The sequence below is a fragment of the Euwallacea similis genome, chromosome 27, assembly GCF_039881205.1.
Source record: "Euwallacea similis isolate ESF13 chromosome 27, ESF131.1, whole genome shotgun sequence".
NCBI classification, from domain to species: domain Eukaryota; kingdom Metazoa; phylum Arthropoda; class Insecta; order Coleoptera; family Curculionidae; genus Euwallacea; species Euwallacea similis.
The window spans coordinates 343,298-367,321 of NC_089635.1; the positions used below are offsets into that span (position 1 = coordinate 343,298).

General features: G+C 32.6%; 1 protein-coding gene across 1 annotated transcript in view; it reads left to right on the top strand.

Annotated features, from left to right (window-relative positions):
- Positions 1–24,024, top strand: part of LOC136417268 (metabotropic glycine receptor) — a 150,557-nt gene that overhangs the window by 42,806 nt on the left and 83,727 nt on the right. The window contains exons 2-3 of the mRNA XM_066402884.1: positions 9,302–9,485; positions 22,545–22,668. Coding sequence (XP_066258981.1) covers positions 9,302–9,485; positions 22,545–22,668 — 308 coding nt within the window. The remainder of the gene's footprint in view (positions 1–9,301; positions 9,486–22,544; positions 22,669–24,024) is intronic.

The window sequence follows — 24,024 nt, forward strand, 5'->3', positions numbered from 1 at the left end:
ATACTACTAACCACAGAATTTCTTCTTAAACGCATCTTTGCTAGAACTAAGCATCATAATAAATACATCAGAGTTCAATAGATTTATAAACTGGTATGAAAAATATTTTCTAAACTTTTTCGTTCTGGGCAAAGGCATGTTATCTGAGAGTGACTGTATGCGTCTGAGATCCATGTTGTGGTCATCCTGTCTCAAAACAAATATTCCATTAAATAAACTGGTAGCTTTTTTTTAAGAATCATATGAACATGCAATACAAAGTGAAGGTTCATTCAAAAGTAAAATTTTAGAATAATATTTTGAATATATGTATGTGGACGTAATAAGATCAAACTTCGCAACCTTATATGTATGTATGTATATGAAGCGAATGTAGCAATTCTGTGCGGGTTAAGATAGTAAACAATAAAGATAGTAAACAACGTCGCAATCTAAATATGGGTAAATTAACGAATTAATCATTACCACATCATTACTTAGTTTTACCAGTTGATAGATATAGTTGCGACTTCGGGAGTTCGAATGATTTCAACATACTCCCTTTTAACATAAACACTGTTTATTAACTCAACAATTAAGCACAAGTACAATTTGACAAGTAATAGTCTACCAATAAATTACTATTTTGTTACTAAGCACTTTAATATCGCTCATTATAATCGCTTCGTTGTTATACATGTATTAGTCTTACAAACGAAGGGATCACAGTGTACTCTCCCCTCCCGAGTTGTAATTAAATTTTGTAGAGAAGTACATAGTTTAGACCTATCTAATAATACTGATGTATATTTTACATGCTATCTTCAAGGTTGAAGAAAACTACCCCCAAAATTACGCAAATTTTTCATTTTTTGACGATAACTTTTCATCCAGATCAGTTAGAACGACAAAAAAAAAGCAAAATGTTCCTTTTTCAATTCGACGCCGACCTGATAAGGCCATAAAAAATATCACTTTTAGTTTTTTTTTTTGAAAATTTCACTTTCTTTTACCCCGTTTTTACACGCATCCAGTTGTCTCGTTCAATTTTTCACCATTTTATAGAAAAAACATTTCTTAATAGAATGGTAGAAAGCAGAGCTCGATAGCATGTTTCTCACAAAAGTTATAATTGTTTATATAAAACTGTGCGCCCCATGTTCGACCGCTTATAACATCAGAACCACAGGTCGTAGAAGAAAATTTTTTATAATAAAAAAGGCTTTATTTAATGAGTATTAAAGAATGGTATCGTCAAAAATATATTTTCAATTGAAAATTTGATTAAGATTTTCTCTGTAGTTAACAAGTATTATGCGTTATGCATCAGCATAGGGCATTTTTCCATATATGAATAATATACAAGTAAGAGAATATTTCATTGGTATCTATGGATTATATGTTTTGCAGTATTGATATTCATCGAAAAAATGTTTAAAACATACATTTTATTATTTATACTTTAGGTATTTTTATAATTTATGTGACCAAGCTGCAGTATTTAAATGTTCTTGGTGTAAGAAAAATGCATGTTTTAAACATTTTTTCGATGACTATCAATACTGCAAAACATATAATCCATAGATACCAATGAAATATTCTCTTACTTGTATATTATTCATATATGGAAAAATGCCCTATTCTGATGCATAACGCATAATATTTATTAACTGCAGAAAAAATGTTAATCAAATTTTCAATTGAAAATATATTTTTGACAATACTATTCTTTAATACTCATTAAATAAAGCATTTTTTATATTGAGAAATTTTCTTCTGTAACATGCGGTTTTGATGTTATAAGCGATCGAACATGGTGCGCACAATTTTATATAAACAATTATAACATTTATGAGAAACATAGTATCGAATTCTGGTTTATACCATTCTATTGAGAAATGTTTTCTCTATAAAATGGTAAAAAATTGAATGAGACAGCTGGATGTGTGTAAAAACGGGATAAAAAAAGTGAAATTTTCGAAAAAAAACTAAAGTGATATTTTTTCCGGGCCTTATCAAGTCGAAGGCGAATTGAAAAAAGAACATTTTGCTTTTTTTGTCGCTTTAATTGATCTGGATTAAAAGTTATCGTCAAACGAAAAATTGGCGAAACTTTGGGAGTAGTTTTCGCACATTAAACCTTAAAGATGGCACGTAAAATATATGTCACTATTCTTAGATAAGTCTAAACTATTTTTCTGTTAAATTTCATTAAAATTGGGGGGGGGGGAGCTAGGTAGGGGTACTTGGGTCCCTTCCCTTGTTAGACTAACTCACCCTCTTAGATTAACTCAATAATGGCCTCCTTTACTCCACATTATTTATTACGAATCAATAGTATACACACCAAGGTTGTGAAGTATATTATTATAACCTTAACGTCAAGATAAAATCCTGAAGCACTCAGCGCTGAGGGATCTAATACGTGAACATTATAAGTATTTCATAACTGCGGTGTATAAGCGCTTTTTTCCACCACTAGCTTGCCTAAACTTAAGTAAAAGACAACACGTCTTCATAACATTAATGCTGAGACTTCATTTCTACATTCATTTTTACAACCATAAATAAAATAACAAGGGATGACGAGGACATTGACACATTACTCGCTAAGTAAATAATACGTGTCATTATTAGTCTACTATTCAACTGTTTTTAAAAAAAAAGGTGAAAAAACGTATTTAACCCTTATTCAACATACCCAATAATAGCGCCTTTTATAACTAGTAGTGGGAAAAATCATTAGCTTTGTCAAAATATCGTTATAGTTTCCTCTAAATGCTCATTTAAATTTTACAGCTTATCTGATAACAAAACAATAGAGAGAGGGATTTTCTTACCCCTTTCTTTCCGGCGCATTCAATTACAAATCCGACAACAATACAAACGCTCTTTGTATTCTTTCAAATGGAGCTATTCAAGAATAACTGCAACTTAAAACAATCTTAATCAGTTTTATTTTCGTTTATGCATAGATTTTAAAGCCTTTCTGTACTGAATTTGTGCAAATATCTCATTGATCGACCTTCTCTGCAGATGAATTTTTTTATAATAGATACTACAGTAGTTCATTACTCTGAATGAAGTGGAAATATTTGATTCATTTTTTGTTATAAAAAGTTTATTGGTTGTTCAAGTTAGAATTGGAATTAAATTCGTTTAGTAATATCATCAGTGTTTTGCACCTGTACTTCAAATGGACTTGGAGACATGATTTGTCTCTTTAATCGAAAACTACAAATTGCTTAGTGACTCCAACACCGGACCCCTTCTCTTCTCAAAAGCCGTATTAAAGCAATATCTCCTGGAAATTTCCAGCTTGGCAACAAAATTCTAATTTGGACTATTCACTTATTGAGGATCGTTAGGATTAAGGACTGGATTGTTTTTCCCATCCCTCTTTAAATTGGATCTATTCCTGGATAAATTTGCATTTACATGTGAACTCATAGGAGATGACGACACTTGAATTAATTTCACCTTCGCCAAGAACACTTACATAATTTATTTCATCAAATATGCCTAATAATAAGGGAGCATAGTATAATCCTATTATAACTTACCTCGTCTTTTCCTTCCTCTGAAGCGGGAAAACAGGGTGTAAAGCATTCCCCCGACGGCCCTTTTGTTTCTGGATCATAGTGCGAATTCAGGTTTCATCTATTGTTAGGATTATAATACTAAAAGTTGGACGGATATTTTAGGAAATGACCGCAAACCACTTGCCTTTGTTAACAACGAGTGATTGTTTTATTTCGGTTTTAACACTCAAAACTTTATTCTAATAATAGTGGAACTGAAATGGTACGTATGGTTGTTGAATGGAAAACAGAATTTAAGTGAACTACATTTTTTTATGAAAAATAAAGCACCAAAAAACGTTTTTATACGGTGTGAGGCAAATAAACTTGACCTTTTTCAAACGCCTCGAAAACAATATTACAAATGCATATATAAGCGTTAAACGTCAGACTTCAGAATCCTAATACATCAAACTTAAAGTTTATACTCCATTATATGGAGGAAAGCTTTAAAAGCTTGCTCTATTTTTAGATGCGTGCAGACCAAATTTATTAATGAATTTTCATTACTGAACATGGTATGGCGTGCCTGGTTTAACTTGCACAAGATTTTCCACTATTAGGACTCGAATAACTTTGGCAATCCGTGCTCTTGAACTTACTGCTGTTTGTAAGTTCGCCCTATTAATTATGTTGTTAGGCCAGACACGTAAGGCAATTTTTCATATCTGAGGGTAGGGCGAATATTTAGTGGCCATATCAAGCTTGTAGAATCTATCCTGGTGATGGGTGTGTAGAAATTACCATCCTGAGTTGCGTTTTATGTAAGAATACTTTGGGGGATGGTGCAATTTTTCCAGATTAGATCTGACTTTGATTATTTTTTAAAGGAATCATTACTGAAACGAAAAAAAACAAGAACCAAAACATTTTTGAATATTTGTGTGAGCCGAAATAAGTTACGTTTTCCGTGAGGAGACACTGTATTTTCAAATTTGCAATACATATAAGTGTTTTTTCATATTATTGTTGTCACTGGTACGTATATGTAAATTAAATATTTTATCGTTACCAGCAACTAGCAGAACTAGATATTCGCGGTCTGATTTGATTTTGCAATGCCTTGACTTTAATTAAAATTAAATGAAGCTCGAATAAAATTTTACGTATAGAAGGAACATCCAATCGAGTCAAGTAGTCTCATGGTCAAGTATTTAGTTAATTTTATTGAAGTTGTATTTCGTAGGAAAGTATAAGAAAAATCTCAGGGATGACGAAACTGTACAAACAAGGTCGAGGTAACCTAAAGATTGATTTTACCAAAAAGACACTTTACACCTGATTAATTTTCATTTGACTTTAATTATATGACAAATCGTAAAATGAGGTGGCAGACGCCACTTTTCTCAGGATTAGAACCCCTCTGTATCCTAAAAAACAAATTAGATACAAAAAAAGGATTACTCATCTCATATGAAAACAAAAAAATCCGTATTTCCTAGGGTACCATTGTAATTGAAGAGCGGAAAACAAAAAATATATTTTTTAATAAATTCCGAGGCAGTATTAAAATTAAGCCGAAGCACAATACGTAGACTGAAAATGAATGGTCAGCATTTTAATTCTGAAAATACTAACTTAAAAGTGGCCATGGAATATTTTCATTAAAGGCTGCACATGAAGATAATTAAAGGTTTTTGTTACCGAGGACGAGCCAGCTAGGCCGTTTGGATTTTTTACTAAGGGTCCACTCACAAAAACGTCACACATAAGTCCAGAATCCAAGTTAACTTTTGCTGACTCACACATCGGCCAGGATGGGAAGTAATGAGCCGTAAAACGTATTAAATAGTAATTTCGGATTAATTCACCAAACGGAAAAATAGGAGATTAGAGAGACCCTTTTGAGCTTCTAGCGGATATTAAAAATCAATTAAGCTTTATATGCTAGTGTCATACTCGGCAAGAAGTTGCTTATTAATTCTGGGGCATCTCGTAAAATTTTAAATGAACCAATTCTAATTAGTTTCGGTCTGATATCATTCGGGGTTGGTAATATATACAGTTTTATTTCCTCCGTAGCAGGCGATATCGCCTCTAATATGTTGTGCCCAGACTTAAAGAGTTATTAGGTTTTATCTCTAACTAGGGCGAGCTTTCAGGCATTAGGATTATACATTTAACGATTTAATGCTGGAAATGCTTGCACAAAAGCATTGAAATGGCTAAATTGTGCCTGTAGACGATTTTTTAATTTGATAAGCTGAAATCTATAGAGTGAATTTATTACTGTCATGAAGAATATATTTTTAGCTTTAAACATAAGACATTAGTTCTTAGATATCTCGACTTTCCAACAATTTTAGTTAAGAAGTTCAGCGCTTTTTTATTGGCCGACTAATTCCTCCCCGAAGTTTTTCCTAACAAGTTGAAAGTGTTAAGACCAGATGGATTAAACTTAAATAATATCACTTTAATATTTAAGTTGCGAAAAACTTCGCTTAAAAACTATTCAAGAATTTACAGCTGAAATAACTTGGGGAAATTATCTCTTTGAGGCAGATAGAAGCAAAAATTATTTTGGTGTTCGGTGTTAGTAATTTAAGTAAAAGTTTACCCATCTTCATAACAATTATGGCTGAAAATTATTTCTTGCCGAAATTTATCTCATAATTTTATAGGTGGCCTGAATTTGCACGAGGTTTCTCTTCAATGTAACGATTAATTATGTTTGTCAACAATAGTTCCGCTGTTAATTGAACCAATTAAGACGAAATCTTTAAAGTGGAAACGGAACTTTTAATTACATTTTTTTAATTCGAATTTTTCATGCTGTAGAGATTTCAATAGAGTTGATTCAACTCTGTGACCGCATGAAAAGCGACTACAAATTCCATTAAAACATTTGTTTAGGCCTCATATAAGTACTTTATATATGCACAGTTGGTATCTCTATACCATCCCCGAATTGTATAATCAAATAGACGGGGCTTGAACGCTGGACGGGCTAAATTTAGCTAACTACTATGTTTGCATATGTACATATAATCAGCGCAAATAAATTTCCACTACCTGGTACAGTTACCACTAAAGCTGTGTCAAGCCATAAACCAAGTTACACAAGTAATCCCGATATAATTCCTCTTTATTATGATTTAGAATTTTTTTATTATCTGTAATAATGCTATTCAAAGCTTTATCGTGAAAAACAAATGGACGTCCCTTAAATTTCTTCAATTTCACTTCACACTCCCGACAAAGGCGTATAAACAAGACGTTTGAGCAAAATGTCACTTGCAGTATCCCCGGCTTTTTGTTTGGGGAGAAGTCTTCACTCTCTCTCTATATACTAATCTAAAACCCTTTCTGTTTATTGTTTCCTGCGTCATTTATATTGGTGCATAGATAAAATGTATGGGGTTCGAGATAGGTCTGATGTGTTGATAAAAAAGGGAAAAGTTTATTTACAGACGATTAATCGTTTTAAAAACTTCTTTTTATCGTAGAACTTTCCATTGACCGAGTAGTCCTAAAAACATGAACGATGCGGATTTTTAATATGATAGATCTTATGTGAAAATAACAAAGAAAAACTTTGAAGAGGAGATTTTGATGGGACTTGCCGAAAATCCTCGACCGTTTGTTTTACTACAGATAATTGAGGAAGTTGAAAATAAAAAGCATTAAATCCACTTATGTTGCGTTAGAGAACAGCAAGAAATCGGCGAGAAACTTCACCTGTCTTGTTTGCAAGCTAAAATTTCCAACACTAAAACGTATTAGATTTTTTCTGTTTATATCAGACATCCTAAGAAATAGCACTGGAATATACCTAAATGTAATTTCACTAAGTAACTCATTTCCATGAAAACTAGACTTTACACGTTCTGCGGTTAACCGCCTCAAGTACATTGTTCGCTTAGTGATGGCCCTGATCAACAGCTACAAAGCGACCGCAACAGCAATACAAACAGCTGCATCAACAAGAAATACAAATATTATATATTATTGATGAGTCGCTCACAGTGCAATATCATAATAATCGTAGGAAAAATATTGAATTCCAAATTTTAAACTGTGTTAATATAATATGTCGCTGCCTTATGCATATAATAAAAAATTACTCACAGTTAGAATTTCAGTCGAATATCTCAGAAGCTGTAAAAGCTCTAACGGAGGAAATACTAAATGATATCTAAGAATAAAATTATCGAATGCCCGCGTTTTACTGATAATCTGAATCACACTGTGTATAAATAGGTGCTCATTCTTCTTTAACATGGATACGTATAGAATTGTGGGTTGTGATAGAATTGATAAATCATAGTGAATGATGATAAATGTGTAATGACAGCGATATATTATACTTGGCATAAATAATAACTAAAAGAATAACCTTTTGGTGAAGTTATAGCTATAAAGTCATAACTTCACTTGCACTATAAATGCGATTGTGCTATAAAATTTTATATGTCTACTTGTAAAACATATATTTCTGATATAGACATTAACAGTTGTAATATGTTGGTACCATATTGCGGTGTTTCGTTACAAAATCTGAAAATTACCATTGGGCTTGCAAGCAATAAAATATAACAATCTCGTGCGCTAATGATTTAATAACGTTATACACTACACCCAAATTACTAATATTTACATAATCAATATCGTCCACTATCGAAACTCTAAGCGTTATAAGCAGCTTTCTGGTTCCCTATTTGTGTCAATTAAGCAAACCCTACCCCGTGTCCTTAACACATCAGAGTGGATTAATTTGCCTTTACTAAATTATTAAATTTCGGGTTTCCCCAGGGCCTACATTTGAATATAGATTTCAGCGGTATCCCGTATTGTAGTCCGGACAGGCTCAAATGGAGTCTCCGGCAATTTGCCGAAAAAAACATTTGCTGATATCGATCATACAAATTTTAAAGCATTGATCTGGGAAGGTTCATTTACCAGCAATCGTGAATTTCTAGTCTATATTGTTGTCCTAGCCCATTCTTTAACGAGAGCAAATATTTTCCATCCACTAAATATTCGTCAGTTCTATAAAAACCGTGTTTTCATCTGCAGGTTTTGGAAATTTTTATGTGGAAATCTGCGAAGAAAGAAATTAATTTTTGGAGTTTGGTAACTAAAAACATTCACGAAATGGAAGAAAACCGAGATGGCGATATCCAAAAAACTTAAACCGAAACAAAACCAACTCTCGATGGAAATTTCCAGACTCAAAACCTCGCAAATAATTAGCCAGTAAAAACTAAATGGGGCTTGTTTTAATTGCAGTTGCACCGCATAAAATGAAAACACTGCTCCGCCATTATTTACTGTCCTGCCATGTTACTCAAATTACACGTTTTGTGCTTATTCAGTGATGCAGAGTCTATCTTTTGTTTTATCTACGCCCAATGATTTATTAATTACCAACTGGAGATTTCTTTTCATGAAGTGTCGAAATTTTAGGGTAAAGCTAAGCACCATTAACTAGGAAATTGATTTTAGATTTAAATCCCAGATTTAGTAATTCATTTATAGTTTTGAAACTGCTACTTCAGATCCATTTTAATGTGCCTCAATAATGAATTATTGCTCGACAACCAGAGATATTAATTTTTTTATAACAGTTTCAATGGTTGAAAAAATAGAGGTGGAGTAACATATTCATGACACGTTTTGTTAATTTTCGGTCAAAGATTAAAAAAGGCAAATGTATTTCTATTTTCAATATCCCGTATGTGAAAAAAAGTATGTGAACAAACTTGTTTCCGATATTTAATAAAAATTCTATTTTGTTTCAGGATACACAACTTATCGCTTCAATGGCACTGCACACGACGTTCGAATACCCGAAGAGATTCTGGCAGTAAAGTATGAGGATGGGAAATGGTCCAAGCCGTACTACGACTGCGGCGGAGGCAATATTTGGATGCTCACATACACAGTTCCTTTCTTCGGATTCAAAAACAACACCTACTTTTTCAAGTAAGCTAATGTCGTTTCTGGCAAGATTTGTGACTTGGCTGGAAAATAAATACAACTAGTTTGCCACCTTGTTTACGCGAGAACATTCATCGGTAATTTAATACTACCGGATTTGCAAGATTAATGATGGCACACGAAACTGGGACATCACTTATGCTAATCCAAACTGAACACTACAATCTGCCTAGGGAAATTTCAACCACTTTTATCTATTCTTTTAAAATGTAAAATATAGTATTCCGGGAGGAACCATCGCTAGCTTTTGCGATTAGATGGAGAAAAGAAATATCTCTTCCAGGGAGGAGAGCTACACCGCTACTTATAATCCAGATATTTCCGTTTCATTTAACATCGTCCGCTAGATGAAATGTCGCCTAGAGCTGTAGCCATTAAAGGAGTTAATTTTTCCGCCAAGGAAATGTGGTCTTTTTGCTTTCCTTCAAAATTGCTTATAGATCTCGATGGAGAACAAAGTGGTAATTAAAATATAAGGCATTTACAAAATATTGTTGAGATAAATATTTTAAAGCAAAATTCATGTCCATAAACCAAAAAAAGTTGTTATCACAACTCTTATCTTGCTTTTGATCTGTAGTAACCGCCAAATATCACACACTTTAAAATTTTACACATTTCACATTATGAACTTTTAAGAAATAAGGTGTGCAGGCTAATTTTCAAAATTAGAAAAAAGTAAAGAATCTTCAAGCGTTAAATCTTTATAGTTTGCACAGACAATGAGATAAGAAAACAACATTATTATCGAACACACACAACACTGCAAACATCATTGGAACTTTAGGTTTATTAAAGGTAGTTTTAGGTTAACTTAGCCATCTTCCGTCCTTTATGAGGCGGCAAAGATATAATATTTCAAAGTAATGAGGACTTTCATCGTAAATGTGCTTAATGTATAAGGGGCATACCTTTAAACTTGGGTTTTGCGACTAGGCTTCTTTGACCCCTTCAGCCTAAAAATAATAAAGGTAATTTTGTATAGAGCTGTTTCTCCTTGATTTAAACTGCAAGAAAAATTTCATTGTTTATGGTAAACAGGAGCTATTTAGGATAAATGGATCTATATTTCTTAAAACCAAAGATTTGCATCTGTATGCGCTTCACAAATTAGGGGTGTGTTCCTAGTATTACGTGCATACATAATTCATGAAACCCGAGGGTGCTAAACAATTAACTTAAAACTTTGTTGCGGGTTTATTATCTAACCAGCAGAAATGATTTTCCCTTCTATTATCCGGAACAACAAACGCGAACTAGAAAGAAACCGCATTTAAATACCTCTGGAAAGCTTTTCCGGATAAATGGCCGAGGAAGTCGTGACAAGGGGTATAATTTAAACTTACAAATTTGAATCTTTCTCCCGAGACCTACTTGGCACAGTCTCCAACTTTACATTTTCAATAAACCATTACAGCATTTATAACGTTATCTTATGCGCGAAGTATTAACAGAAGATCCTCGGACGTTCCGAAATGGCCAAATCTGTTAGGGAGCCCGAAACAATCTCTCGTCTCTAAGAGAAATCTCGAGTGACAAGACACCAGAAAGCACTCAAAGCTTGTATCGAAAACGAAAAGGCTCGTTTTAGTGCCTTTTCATGCAGTCAATCGTGTACTTTCGAATCTAAAACTACTTTAATTCCTTCAAAATTGGATTTTTGGATAAGTCAGCTTTGGGAAAGGATGAGCAGTTTAGAACGTTGGTTTTCGAAGTATCGCTATATATAATTTCGGCTTATACATAAGTAGGTATTTTGCAACACCAAGTTTGAATATATGAATAATAAGAAATGAGCTATAGAATTTTGAAAAATAAATACTCGTATGTAATCATATTTAAGTAGTAATATAGCCTGGTGTCATAAAAAATTGGTGTTCGAAAATAACTAATAATGCTGCATATTTAGGACCTTAAAATGAACCATTACTTCTAACTCAACAAGTTCAAGTCAATGATCATGTAAGTACGTAATATTAAGTTAAGGAGTGTCATGGTCTATTACTTGAAAAGTGATGCGGTATCAATGAATAGCTTGAAAAATAAGTTTTAAAGCAGTTTATTCTTTAATTACTTATAATTTTAAAAAATTTTAGTAAAAATAATTCACGTTATATAAATTTATGAATTTAAGTTATCATTGTCAGCTTAACAGAAATCTTCATGATGATGAAACTTTCAAGAAGAAACTCACAAGTAACAGAACTATCCAAATAAACCTAAACTAATCTAAAGTTTCTAAATCAAAATTGTAAAGTGTAAACAGAAATTGTGGATCGAAACCGTTCATCGAACAAACCTAAATTAGATATTTATAATACTAAATTTCCATCAAGCACAAAGCTAAGTAGGAAGAAGCTCGATATCCTTGCCCGCCTATAGATAAATCAAGTGAAGTCAAACATCCGTTTTCCAAGGTTTTCAAGGTTTGATGAATTCCTAAATTTGGATTAACGCGGCGAATATTACATTTAAGCTTTGACCCTCAAATATACTGGACGATATATTCTAACCTTCCATCCTAGGGGAGCATCATATTTCAAAAGCAAAACGTCCACAACAACGGAAAGTCTTTAGATTGCACCTTGCGAGCTCTCGTGTTACCTTAACGATTTACCACCACATTGATACCTGCAGGCTGTGTAAAGGGATTGGCTGCATTAGGGCAGAAGCCAGAACGTCCTTTTGCTCTCATTATAATGTATGCACTATAATAGATCTTTCCTCTGAGATATCAGCGGCCTTTATGCAAGACCCGTAAAGCAAATATCCTACATATTTAAGATTTCTAACAAAATTTAATAGTTTGATGAGCTTTTAATCAAGTTTTGTTTTACCTTATTTTATACTGAAGTGTTAACTTGCGCAGTACAGACTTAATTAAATTTTCTAGTTCCCGAAAGAACGTAGAAGCATGTAATTTGTGTATGTATAAAACATTGCTACGGTATCTGCTTTTGTAGCAAAAAATCCTGAATTTGTGCGAAACCTAATAAAGAAGCTTAGGCTCAGATTTAATTAAAGCAAATAATGAATTTAAAATTAACATTATTTAAAGCACGTGCGGCCTTCGTGGAACGAGAGCTGTCATGCCAATAACGGCAAGGTAAGCACGAAGAGAGTGGGCAAAGGTAAAAGATCTGTCACTCATATTATTCGTTTTAGCTTCTTTTGGTACATGTTCTTGGGGGTATAAAATATAACGAGGGGAATTTTATGCCAACCACAGATGTTGACCACAAGCTTGGGGTCCGCTGAAAGAATGAATAAAGGGCCACATGCCTTAACAATTATAGTCCCTAATAATAGAAAGTGTTGACTTAGCATTGTTTACGAACAATGTTACATATTTCAGGAAACATAGTTTATAGTAACATAAAATATATCCTCAATTTATGGAACTATTGGAAGCAGATATAAATTGCAGCTATGTCACGTAATAACGGATACTATCCAATGGTCTCTCCAATTACCCAAGATATTTGATATTTTCTCTAAGCTATTACGCCACAAAATCGTTAGACAAAAAAAATCAATTAAGCCTCGAGTTAAATATATAGGCAGAGCCTCATCAGTTATTCATGGTGCTTGATGCAAAATTATAATTCTGGAGGCTAGACTTTAACAACTTTTCCTGTTAACACACCGCAGAAGATGGTGATGTTGCAGAATCGTTAATTAAGCAGGAATAGCCGGTTGATTAACTTGCAGCAGTGTAATCTGCACCTGGATTTTCCCAAGAACATCGGGATTTAATGGTTTTAACCGGGATATTGAACGATGTTCATGAAATGTTGCTGGGGAGAGGGGAAAGAGTGTTTTTATGTTTCGAGTTAAAACGATTAAGAGGCTAGCTAAAACTAGCTTGAACGTGCAGATTGGATTTAAGGACTCGTAATGCAAGTTAAAGGTTCAATCTTATTCATTACAGATTTTGAAAGTTCAGTATTCGCCGAGATTCTGGTTAAATTTTAAGCTTTTTTTAGTGTTCGATTTAAATTCTGGAATACAGCTTTAGAATAAACTTTCATATAGTATCAAATACGAAAGTTATAGATACTTAATAAAATTTTTATAGACGACAAAAAAGCATCTTATGATTAATTTTTTGATATATGGTACATAGAAAGCATCATTTCAAATGGGACCACTCGAGTTGCCTCGAAATTGGTTAACTAAAACTAAATAGTAATATCATCAACCCAAAATGATAGTTGTTTATTTCACTAAATTTTTTTATTGAAAAAGAGGAGATTTTTTAGTCAGCAGAATACTTACCATTCGGGCGATTCGTAGCGTAATGAATACAGTACACCTGCATGCACAGGATTTTAAAACAAGTCGATTGTTGTAGTCGATATGAAATTATTTTCATGCAGACAGTTTCTGTGACATTGGCTGAGGAAAATGTTTTAAAAAATTCGAAAAAATCTTGGCTTAATTACTGTCTGTAATAAAAGTTAGTTTATTACAGGCAGTTAATCATCTTGAATTGTAATTTGAAGTGACTGGCAATTTAAAAAAATGGCCTAAAGGTAGATCGTTCTTAAAATTTAATGATTTTTTTACTCCCTAATTCAATTTACAATTAAGATCTACCAGTTTTATAACCAATTTAATTTTGTGCTTTTTTTATTCCTGTCAATTTTTCGAGGAACCGTGTGTTCAAGAGAACAAATCAGATCAGATTTGACAACAATAATATCCTAATGATATTGTCGTCAAACTTGAAATTACTTAAATATATTCCTTTAACATCCCTTTACTAAAATGTTTTGTATCTTTTGTTGTTGTTTCCTATTTGTATGTATATTGTTCATATTTCCCAATGGTATCATTCCAAATCGTTAAACATTTATAAATGTTGAACGAATGGGGCGGGAAAGGGCTTCTTTTTGTCGAAACAGTGTTGAAAGTCGCGTTTACGCAGTAGAACGCACGAAATGAGGAACGTATTTTAGAGAGTATTGAAAATTCACCCCAAACTAGTTTCCGAACAACATCTCCGCAATTTCATATACCACAGCCCCCAGTCTGCCGAATTATACGATGTAATCTGTAGCGACAACATTATCTTCAAAAAATTCAAGAATTGTTCCCGCAAGCGACGGGACCAGGATGATTTTTTTGCAATTTCATCCTATATCAGAATACTGATTTTTACAGAAGAATTATTTTCAAGAATGTAGCGTGTTTTACACAAAAAGAGATTACAAATCTACACGACGGTCACGAATATTTGGGTCAAAATCAACACGTGAATTATGACAATATCCGACCCATCATTACAAAAGAAAGTTTAAAATAAATATATGGACAGATATTGTTAAGTGATATTTTGTTGTTTTAGTTATTTTACTAAAGCACTTGGACGATGCATCTTATTTGTTTATGCTACATAATATACTAGAAGATTTGTCTTTACGATTACGCAACGATATTTAGTTTATGTACAATAATAGTTTTCAAATCGATATATAGATCGTAGAAATAACCGCCCTCAACAGCGCCCATCACAATCAACAGATTTAAATAAATGTGACTTTTTTCTCTGGGGGACTTTAAAAGAATCTGTACATTCGACGCCGGTTGAAACTGAGGAAGATTTATGGAACCGCATCCGAATGACATTCAATTATTGAATAAAATAGACTTTAAATTTTGGCTAAGGGTAAATATTTATATATATAAGAGAAAATAGGAGCATTTTTGCCATTAAAAATATAGAAATTTGTATTCGCTATGCAACTGTTGGGTCTTAATCGTAAATTAAATTAAGGCAAAAAAATATATTAAATTTGAAGACCAACCTTTAAGTTACCTTTTTTTCACCTGCTAGTCGCTTCAAGATTTTACTAACTAAAGATGTTAATTAAAGAAATATATTTTTAAAATTTGGTTGTTCTATGTTAAGACATTAACGAAATACTAAGTTTTTTCGAATTTTTAATTACAATTTCTGAAGTCAATGTTTCAGCAACGTAGATATAAGAAAAAAAATGTTACACAAAATACGCTACTATTGACTCACGCTACTGACGATCTGTTTTCCCAAGCTTTAAATCCCTCTTCAATTTTAAAAGTTTTCGCCTTCGTGAATTATTCCCTTATTTGTCACCGTTTTGCAGTTAGTTGCAAAAGTATCTAGGAATGCACATTAATTTCCCGTAAGAAGTGTATATGCTTCATGTGTTTCTACTTGGATTTCCAAATAAATAAAGAAATAAATTACGGTAAAAATATTTCTCTGGTTCTTTATATTTCTATCCCAATTTAATATCTATACAAGGTGGTCACTTTTACGACGCATTCTATGGGGATTTTCGAAACGGTTAAAGATACAAGGTTGATTAAATGGAGAAAAAGTTTCGTATTTTTATGCTCTGCAAAAACCTGAATGCAAAATTGGCATATCCTATGTGATTACTAAGATATCAAAGAAATACCAAAAAAGTCAATTTTCTTTTTTTGTCTATAACTTATTTATTTTTTATACAATCATTTTGAAACTTGAGTTTTCTATATTTTCCGCCAGTGTCTTCAATATGGAAGGGTAAAAAATATCCTAGACCTACTAGTTTACGTGAAAATAATACCAACTTTCGATTTTCTTATGGGCGCCATATTGGATTTTCGCATTTTTGAAAAACACGAAAGATTTCCGTTTCGGCGAGGTGCAATACAAGGGTCTTCTGAACTATTTTATAATAAAAATTAAAATATTTAAATATTTGATGAAAAAATCAAGTAACACTGGATTTGTCAAGGTTATAATTGGTTTCCAAGATACTGACTGTTGTTGACACATAAGTCAAGTAGCCAATAGTACAACTTTTAAATAAGTAATAAAAAAAATTATCAAATGTATTTTTGAAAATCAATAACACAAACTTTAACATTAATTAACAAAGAAATTAATACGAGGAAAGAAAATTACTTAAAATGTTCAAAATGACCGCCACCATAAGTAATACATAATGCCGTTCGCTCATACATATTTAAAGTAGCTCTTCTGATAACAACTGGGTCAATAGTCCGAAAGAAATTTGTAATTTGGTTTCTAAAATTATCTTTACTGAGTATAGATGTATTGTAAATGTTTTTTTTGGCAAAACCCCATAAGAAATAATCTCATCTTTGGAGAAATACCTTTCCATTTTGATGAAAATCAAAACTCACTTTTTTACTCAATTTTTTAAAAAATAAAATTATGTTGACAGCAACCAATAATATTGGCTACTTGACTTATGTGTCAAAAACAGTCAGTAACTTGGAAACCAATTATGACCTTGACAAATCCAATGCTACTTGATTTTTTCATCAAATATTTAAATATTTTATTTTTTATTGTAAAGTTCAGAAGACCCTTGTATTGCACCTCGCCGAAACGGAAATCTTTCGTGTTTTTCAAAAATGCGAAAATCCAATATGGCGCCCATAAGAAAATCGAAAGTTGGTATTATTTTCACGTAAACTAGTAGGTCTAGGATATTTTTTACCTTTCCATATTGAAGACACTGGCGGAAAATATAGAACACCCAAGTTTCAAAATGATTGTATAAAAAATAAATAAGTTATAGACAAAAAAAGAAAATTGACTTTTTTGATATTTCTTTGATATCTTAGTAATCACATAGGATATGCCAATTTTGCATTCAGGTTTTTGCAGAGCATAAAAATACGAAACTTTTTCTCCATTTAATCAACCTTGTATCTTTAACCTTTTCGAAAATCCCCATAGAATGCGTCGTAAAAGTGACCACCCTGTATAAATCTAAATTGTATCAAGCATGAGGACATGCATTTTTTATGAGAAAAACATGTTCATTTTTAGATTATTGTTCAAATAACTGGATAACGGTAACAGATTCGAAAATAATAAAGTTTTTTTAAAATTGAACAAGGGTTAAGTTTTGGAAAACATACGGTCAGTAGCGTGTCAAAAAATTTGTGGTGTTGATAGGGATACTGACCCCTGAGGAAATATTACCTAATAAATTCAAGCCATAAATTACGAATTACATCCATGTAGTTTCTAAAAAATGTACAATTACAAAATTTTAACTTATATGCTAAATTCTGGCATTTATTTTATATTTATTCAAAACCGAAAAACAAATTTTTTTAATTGTAATTTTTTTATCAAAGTAATTGACATGTATGAGCTTTTCTTTAAAAAATTATCGCTGATTTTTAACCGAATTAACACCTTACTTCCGGAATGCATATAGTAGAGAGATGCAGGTTGGGAGTTTTTCAATATTTATAGTGTTGAATTACTTCGTCTACCATTCCTATACAATTATTCAAGATTTTCCGTCGTATAGTAATTTTGTAAACTTAATTTAATTTAATTTCGTTTACAATTTAAAATTAATAAACATTTCAAACCGCAAACCGAAATAATATTTAAATAGTATTGAACACAAAATTAAAAATGAGAATACGAAGTTAAACCCCGGTCTTGAACTCGAATGTCATTCAAACCCTCAATTTGATTGAAATTTACATTACAAAGAAAGGAAATTGATAATTACTACATTGAATAATCCTGAGCGATTAAATCCCCAATAATCCACTTTTCAATCTCCTCTTTTCGGAATCGTATTCCCGATGTTCTAAACGGTGTAAAAGCTTATTAAATGAATAGCAAGAAATCTGAACTTTTGCCATCTTTTTTCTTCTAAGTAGGTCAATTTTGATCCAGTCGGAGACTCTTTACTTATCCTTTTTAAATTTTCATGGCTAAGCATTTCAGAACGTATAACCCACTTTAGGCTGATCATTTTTAATATTATCGCAGAAGAAATTTTTCGGTTCAGCTTTGTTAGTTTGCCCTCCCTTTAACGATAAAAGCCAAATTCTTTTTGGGACGAGGTGAATTTTTACAGGTCAATTAAGTTTGCTCATAACATAAACAGGGGCAACAATGCGACGCTAAAAACTTAGGAGTGAATTTCTCCCTTTCTAAATTGTGTAACTGCAGCAATTCCAGTTCCATCATGTCTCTTATTTAGTGCATCAAGCACCGCTGATCTGGCTACCAACACAATAATACAACTGGAGATATGAAACTGGCAAAATAGTTTAGCAAGATGTTCGCCGGTTTAAATTAAATAAGGAATTCTGCTATGTCAGTTCTGAAATGCGTTAGGGACTTGCAGTGCCGCTCAAGCGATTTAAATTATTGCATGCGCCACGGAGGACTTTCCGAACAATTGGCTCCTTTTAAAAGTGATTGAACTCATTAAGTGAGTTTCCTTAATTAAAACTAAGCATCCGCCGTTCGTGGCATGTTCTAATTACGTCTTTTATCGATAAATATTATCAATCACGTAAGGATTTCGCTGGGAAAATTACTCCATTCATTCTTTCAGCAGCAATAGTAACGGAGAACGTATGTTTATAAATAAAGTTGTATAATAGTCTATCTCGTTGCCATGAGTATAATATTCAACGCTAATTGAATCCTGAAACACCAACATGAACCGATTTCAACGTTTGCAAATGCACCCATATCAATTAATAAATGGGTAGGCATATGTCGACAAGTATTTATCGTGCGCTTGAAATATAGGGGTTAGCCAACAAAACAGGACGTAAATAACTAATAAATAACTACACTTTATTACTTAATATTAATTATCACCAAATTTGAACAATTAGTATAGCTGCAATTTGATCATCTGCTGAATGTTGACTGCAATATCAAATAAATCACGTAATTGTATCCTGAAATCCCAGAAAGAATAATTTATGTTAGATTTACCAGAAAGTTCTGTCCGTTTATGAAGAGGAAGAAAATGATGCATTTGACAATATTTTCTGTAGGATATAATTTCCACCATTGCATATGACTTCTTTACTGTAGTTAATATCGAAAGACACATCTGTATAAATGCAGTTATAAAGAGACACAGCTATATACAAGTATGGCTCAAACAAGCATGCGCATATTTGTTCAAATTTGAAACAAAATTATCGGACAGAACTTTGGGGTAGACCTAATATTTATCATTATGTTTATATATGTCTGCTTTTATTACCAGTGAAGCTTTCCATAAATATTTGAGATATCGACCATCAACTCATGAAAATACTAAATGTAGATCCTGTTTTTTTTTTCCAAAATTTTATTAAATATCGAAAAATCTAGGCTGTACCACCTAAACCTTGTGGAAAATTTCGAGGTTTTCGATGTGGTACTTCTTTTCTCTTTGTGACTTTGCTCATTTTGCTCGGTGCATATACTATACTCAATTTTTCTTTTAAATCGTCTTATAATTTATTTTAATATTGTACTATAGTTAACGTTTTGAAGATCTGTTGGATGATTAGTGGTTTGGAAGTGCTCTTGAAGATTGTTTTTATCATTGTTTATATTTTACCTGCAGGACGAGACTTTTCAAATTAATGTGATGCTTCATAAGGCTCAAAAAATGGCGAACGGATAGAAATCATAGCATCATTAACGTGCATATCAGTAACATCAGCGATAAACAGAATCGCCATATAATGCAGCGATCTTTAATTTAATTATACAGGGTGAGTCTTAAGTAATGGGACACAGAGCAACGATGGATTTATGACATAAAAATAATGCAATATAGCTAAATTTATGTTATTCCAAAAGTTGATAATAACTGAGATACAGGGTGCCAAAGTTGAAAAATGAAATCAAATTTTCTTTAATATCTCTGGAACAGTTCGGACTAATTTCACGAAATTTCTTATATAGGGGTTTTTGGAGATTCTCAATTTAAATTTATCGACGATTTCGGTGTAACTTCTAGATTGTGCCACAATCGACAATTAGGAGTCATTTAAACCATTTAAACTTTTTTGTGCCACGGTGTATGTCATTTGGACTCATTCAAATTTGTTCCCCTACCTTTTCTAGTTAAAAAAGTTATACCTTATTGGTGTCGCTAGGAGCAACGGTTTTCGAGAAATTCAATTAAATAATTTAAATTCCCATTTTTTCTACTTGTTGACATGTAACAACATAATTTTTTTGTATTGTTAAAAAAGTACAAAGATAATATGAAAACAATTTAATACCGTAGTTGGTCTTCTATTGACATATTTATTTAAGTTCCAAACGAATGTTTTAACAATAACAAAAAATTAAAAATTAAACATATCTTCCTTTGACAATAAATGTTCGACGTGTCCACCATTTACTTGGATACATTTTGCAATTCTTTTACAGAACGACCTCTTTATTTTAAATAGCAATTGTTCATTCCGAAATAATGTGGCTGCATTTTGTATTTTGTTTAATAATTCTTTAGGTGTATTTATTGTATTTTGGTAAACCGAAGATTTCATGTAACCCTATACACAAAAGTCCATAGGATTGAAGTCGGGGCTCCGTGGGGGCCAGGGTATTTCAAATCCACGTCCCATACAACGATTGGCAAAACGTGTACTTAAGAAATCCCTTACTGGACGGGAAAAATGTGCGGGTGCACCATCTTGCATAAAAAACATTACTTGCCTTAAATTCAGAGGCACATTGTAAATTTATTTGTATACTTTACAAACACAATGCAGTGAAACTGAATTTTTGTTTGACATATCTTTGTTTTCATATGTTATATCATTCATTTGTTATATCATAGACTACTAAGATAAAGTAACGTCGTAATTTTTTTTGTTATTGTTAAAATATTCGTTTGGAACTTAAATAAATATGTCAATAGAAGACCAACTACGGTATTAAATTGTTTTCATATTATCTTTGTGCTTTTTTAACAATACAAAAAAATTATGTTGTTACATGTCAACAAGTAGAAAAAATGGGAATTTAAGTTATTTAATTGAATTTCTCGAAAACCGTTGCTCCTAGCGACACCAATAAAGTATAACTTTTTTAACTAGAAAAGGTAGGGGAACAAATTTTAATGAGTCCAAATGACATACACCGTGGCACAAAAAAGTTTAAATGGTTTAAATGACTCCTAATTGTCGATTGTGGCACAATCTAGAAGTTACTCCGAAATCGTCGATAAATTTGAATTGACCATCTCCAAAAACCCCTATATAGGAAATTTTGTGAAATTAGTCCGAACTGTTCCAGAGATATTAAAGAAAATTTGATTTCATTTTTCAACTTTGGCACCCTGTATCTCAGTTATTATCAACTTTTGGAATAACATAAATTTAGCTATATTGCATTATTTTTATGTCATAAATCCATCGTTGCTCTGTGTCCCATTACTTAAGACTCACCCTGTATATTTTATAATAGAAGCACTAACACCAATGTAAGTTTAAAGAATAATTATGATAGTAAAATTTTCACAGCAATATATTGTCAAACATACATTTCTTTTTAGTGAGAATGATATATAAAAAGAACGCATTTGTCAGACTCTGTTGTACACACGGGTAGGTGATATATAATTCATGCCAAGTATACACTTCCATAAAAAATTAAAGTACGATGTATATGTGAATGCTCCTTTGTGTTCTGAAATATATCTGTATGTTTTTTTCGATAAAGCTTTTAAAATTTTTTATTTATGAATTTATTAGAAGAGAGAAGAGATTATAAAGCTGTAGATCCGAAAACACCTGAAATTCGCCTGAAGTTCTATCAGGAGGTATACTAAAGCACGTCATAAGATTATTATAACCTAATAACGAAAATCATCCCCCAGGTCATGCAACCCCTTCAAAACAAACAAAGATTAGAGTATTAAAGCAAACATTATTAAGTCTTCCTTGACAATGAAACCGTACGACAAGATCTTGAAATTTGGATATTACCTCTAGAATTTTAGTTTAATGATAATGTCGATGAAACGCCTAAGCAAAACGTACTGTGCGGAATCTACAACGTTTGGCTTATTGTTGTTTTGAGAGCGACTGAGATTTGTGTTTAGTTATAAAACGATTTAAAACGAATCATCAAACCGATTCGCTGCCTGTGGTTCTAGAGAGATTGATTTCAAATTACGACTGCTCGGAAAATGCGAGCGTGATAGCCCCATTGAATGAAAATATTGGAAATCTAAAGCTAAATGTTTTCTTTTGCAGGGGTACTAGTGGAATTGACATAGACCTGCGTCACGTTGACATTGATCAATGTCCAACACCAGAGGGTGAGAAAAAACTAAACATTTTTGAAGACTCTGCGAAATGCAAAAAAGCAACTACCATGGCAAGTACCTTTAGCGATAAAAATATTTAGCGATTAATGAATATTTTTATATTTTTAGTACATAAAATTCATCTCCGGGGGGAAATTTGCGCTATAAATTGCGAGCGTCGACTAACCAAAATGGGATCCTGTCCATAATTGCATGCTATATGTCATTTCAACAACCGCAATTAATAACAATGAAGGGTGTAGTTAAGTGGACGACCATTTTGCCAAAAATATTTGGCAAGTCCCAATGAGAAGTATGAACGTACATATTAGGGCAATCTATTGTGACGCAATATTCCAGAATTTCTCATGTCTGAGAAGGAGAAAACGTAATAAACAACCGCTTGTTTAACGAATACAGCCCAATTTTATTTGAGACCGCGGTCAAAGAGCATAACAACTAATTCAGAGGGATAATTGCAGTTGCGTTGGACTTTAATAAACTACAATTTTAACTTTCCTTGTCAAGTTGTCAGTGCAGCCTGGCAATTTAGGAGAGAAACTATATATCACTGTTTATTACGTTGAAATTCATTTCGAAACATGATTCTAGAATTCTGTTTGTTGGAAAATCGACGAAATAATACTTTTTGCATCAAAATGTTACCATTATTAAACTATAATTAACCCATTGAACTCTCGTAGTTCTGTCTAAAATTACAATAGCCCAATGCATTCCCACGCGTGATACCTTCCTGATTTAGCTAATAATAGAAAGCCGACACGTGTCATTGCACGCGCAAAGTTCGAACTTGTATGTTGGAATTCAACTCGAGTGATCACAGACCTAAAATCTATTTTCAATGCAGAAGCCCGCTGAATAAACATCTGATGTCAAAGTTAAGGTCAACCATACTGAACGTTTGAGAGAATTTACTTTGCCAAGCCTTATCCAGCTTTGAACCATCTTATGTCAGCTTTTTGTCCGGCATTATCCAACTTCCGATCTAAAACCGGGGCTACCGCAAACCACCCCACACCACTTATTCTTATCGTTTCTATCAAATAGTTCAAACCAGTGCTCGTCGGCGATTTTTGTCCAGAGCAGTCGGTGCTTTTAAACTAATAATTTTTATTGAATGGCTTCCAACACATGGTTCTGACTTCGACAGGCGAAAATGTTATTGTTTGTCGTAAAAGCAAACCGCAAACTGATGGTTAAAATCAACTTGGACTTGCACAAAATCAAGAAACTATTTTATGTGTAGTCGTGAAGGCTTGCTGGTTTTAATAAAGCTGTGGCTGGAGGTCTCGTGGCTTTGCTATTGTTTAATTCACATAGTAAACAACGGTGAAAATTCGCAACAATGGAAGGTTTAACATTGTTATTGCTGTTACTGCTGCTGGTGACAATAATATTATTACCAT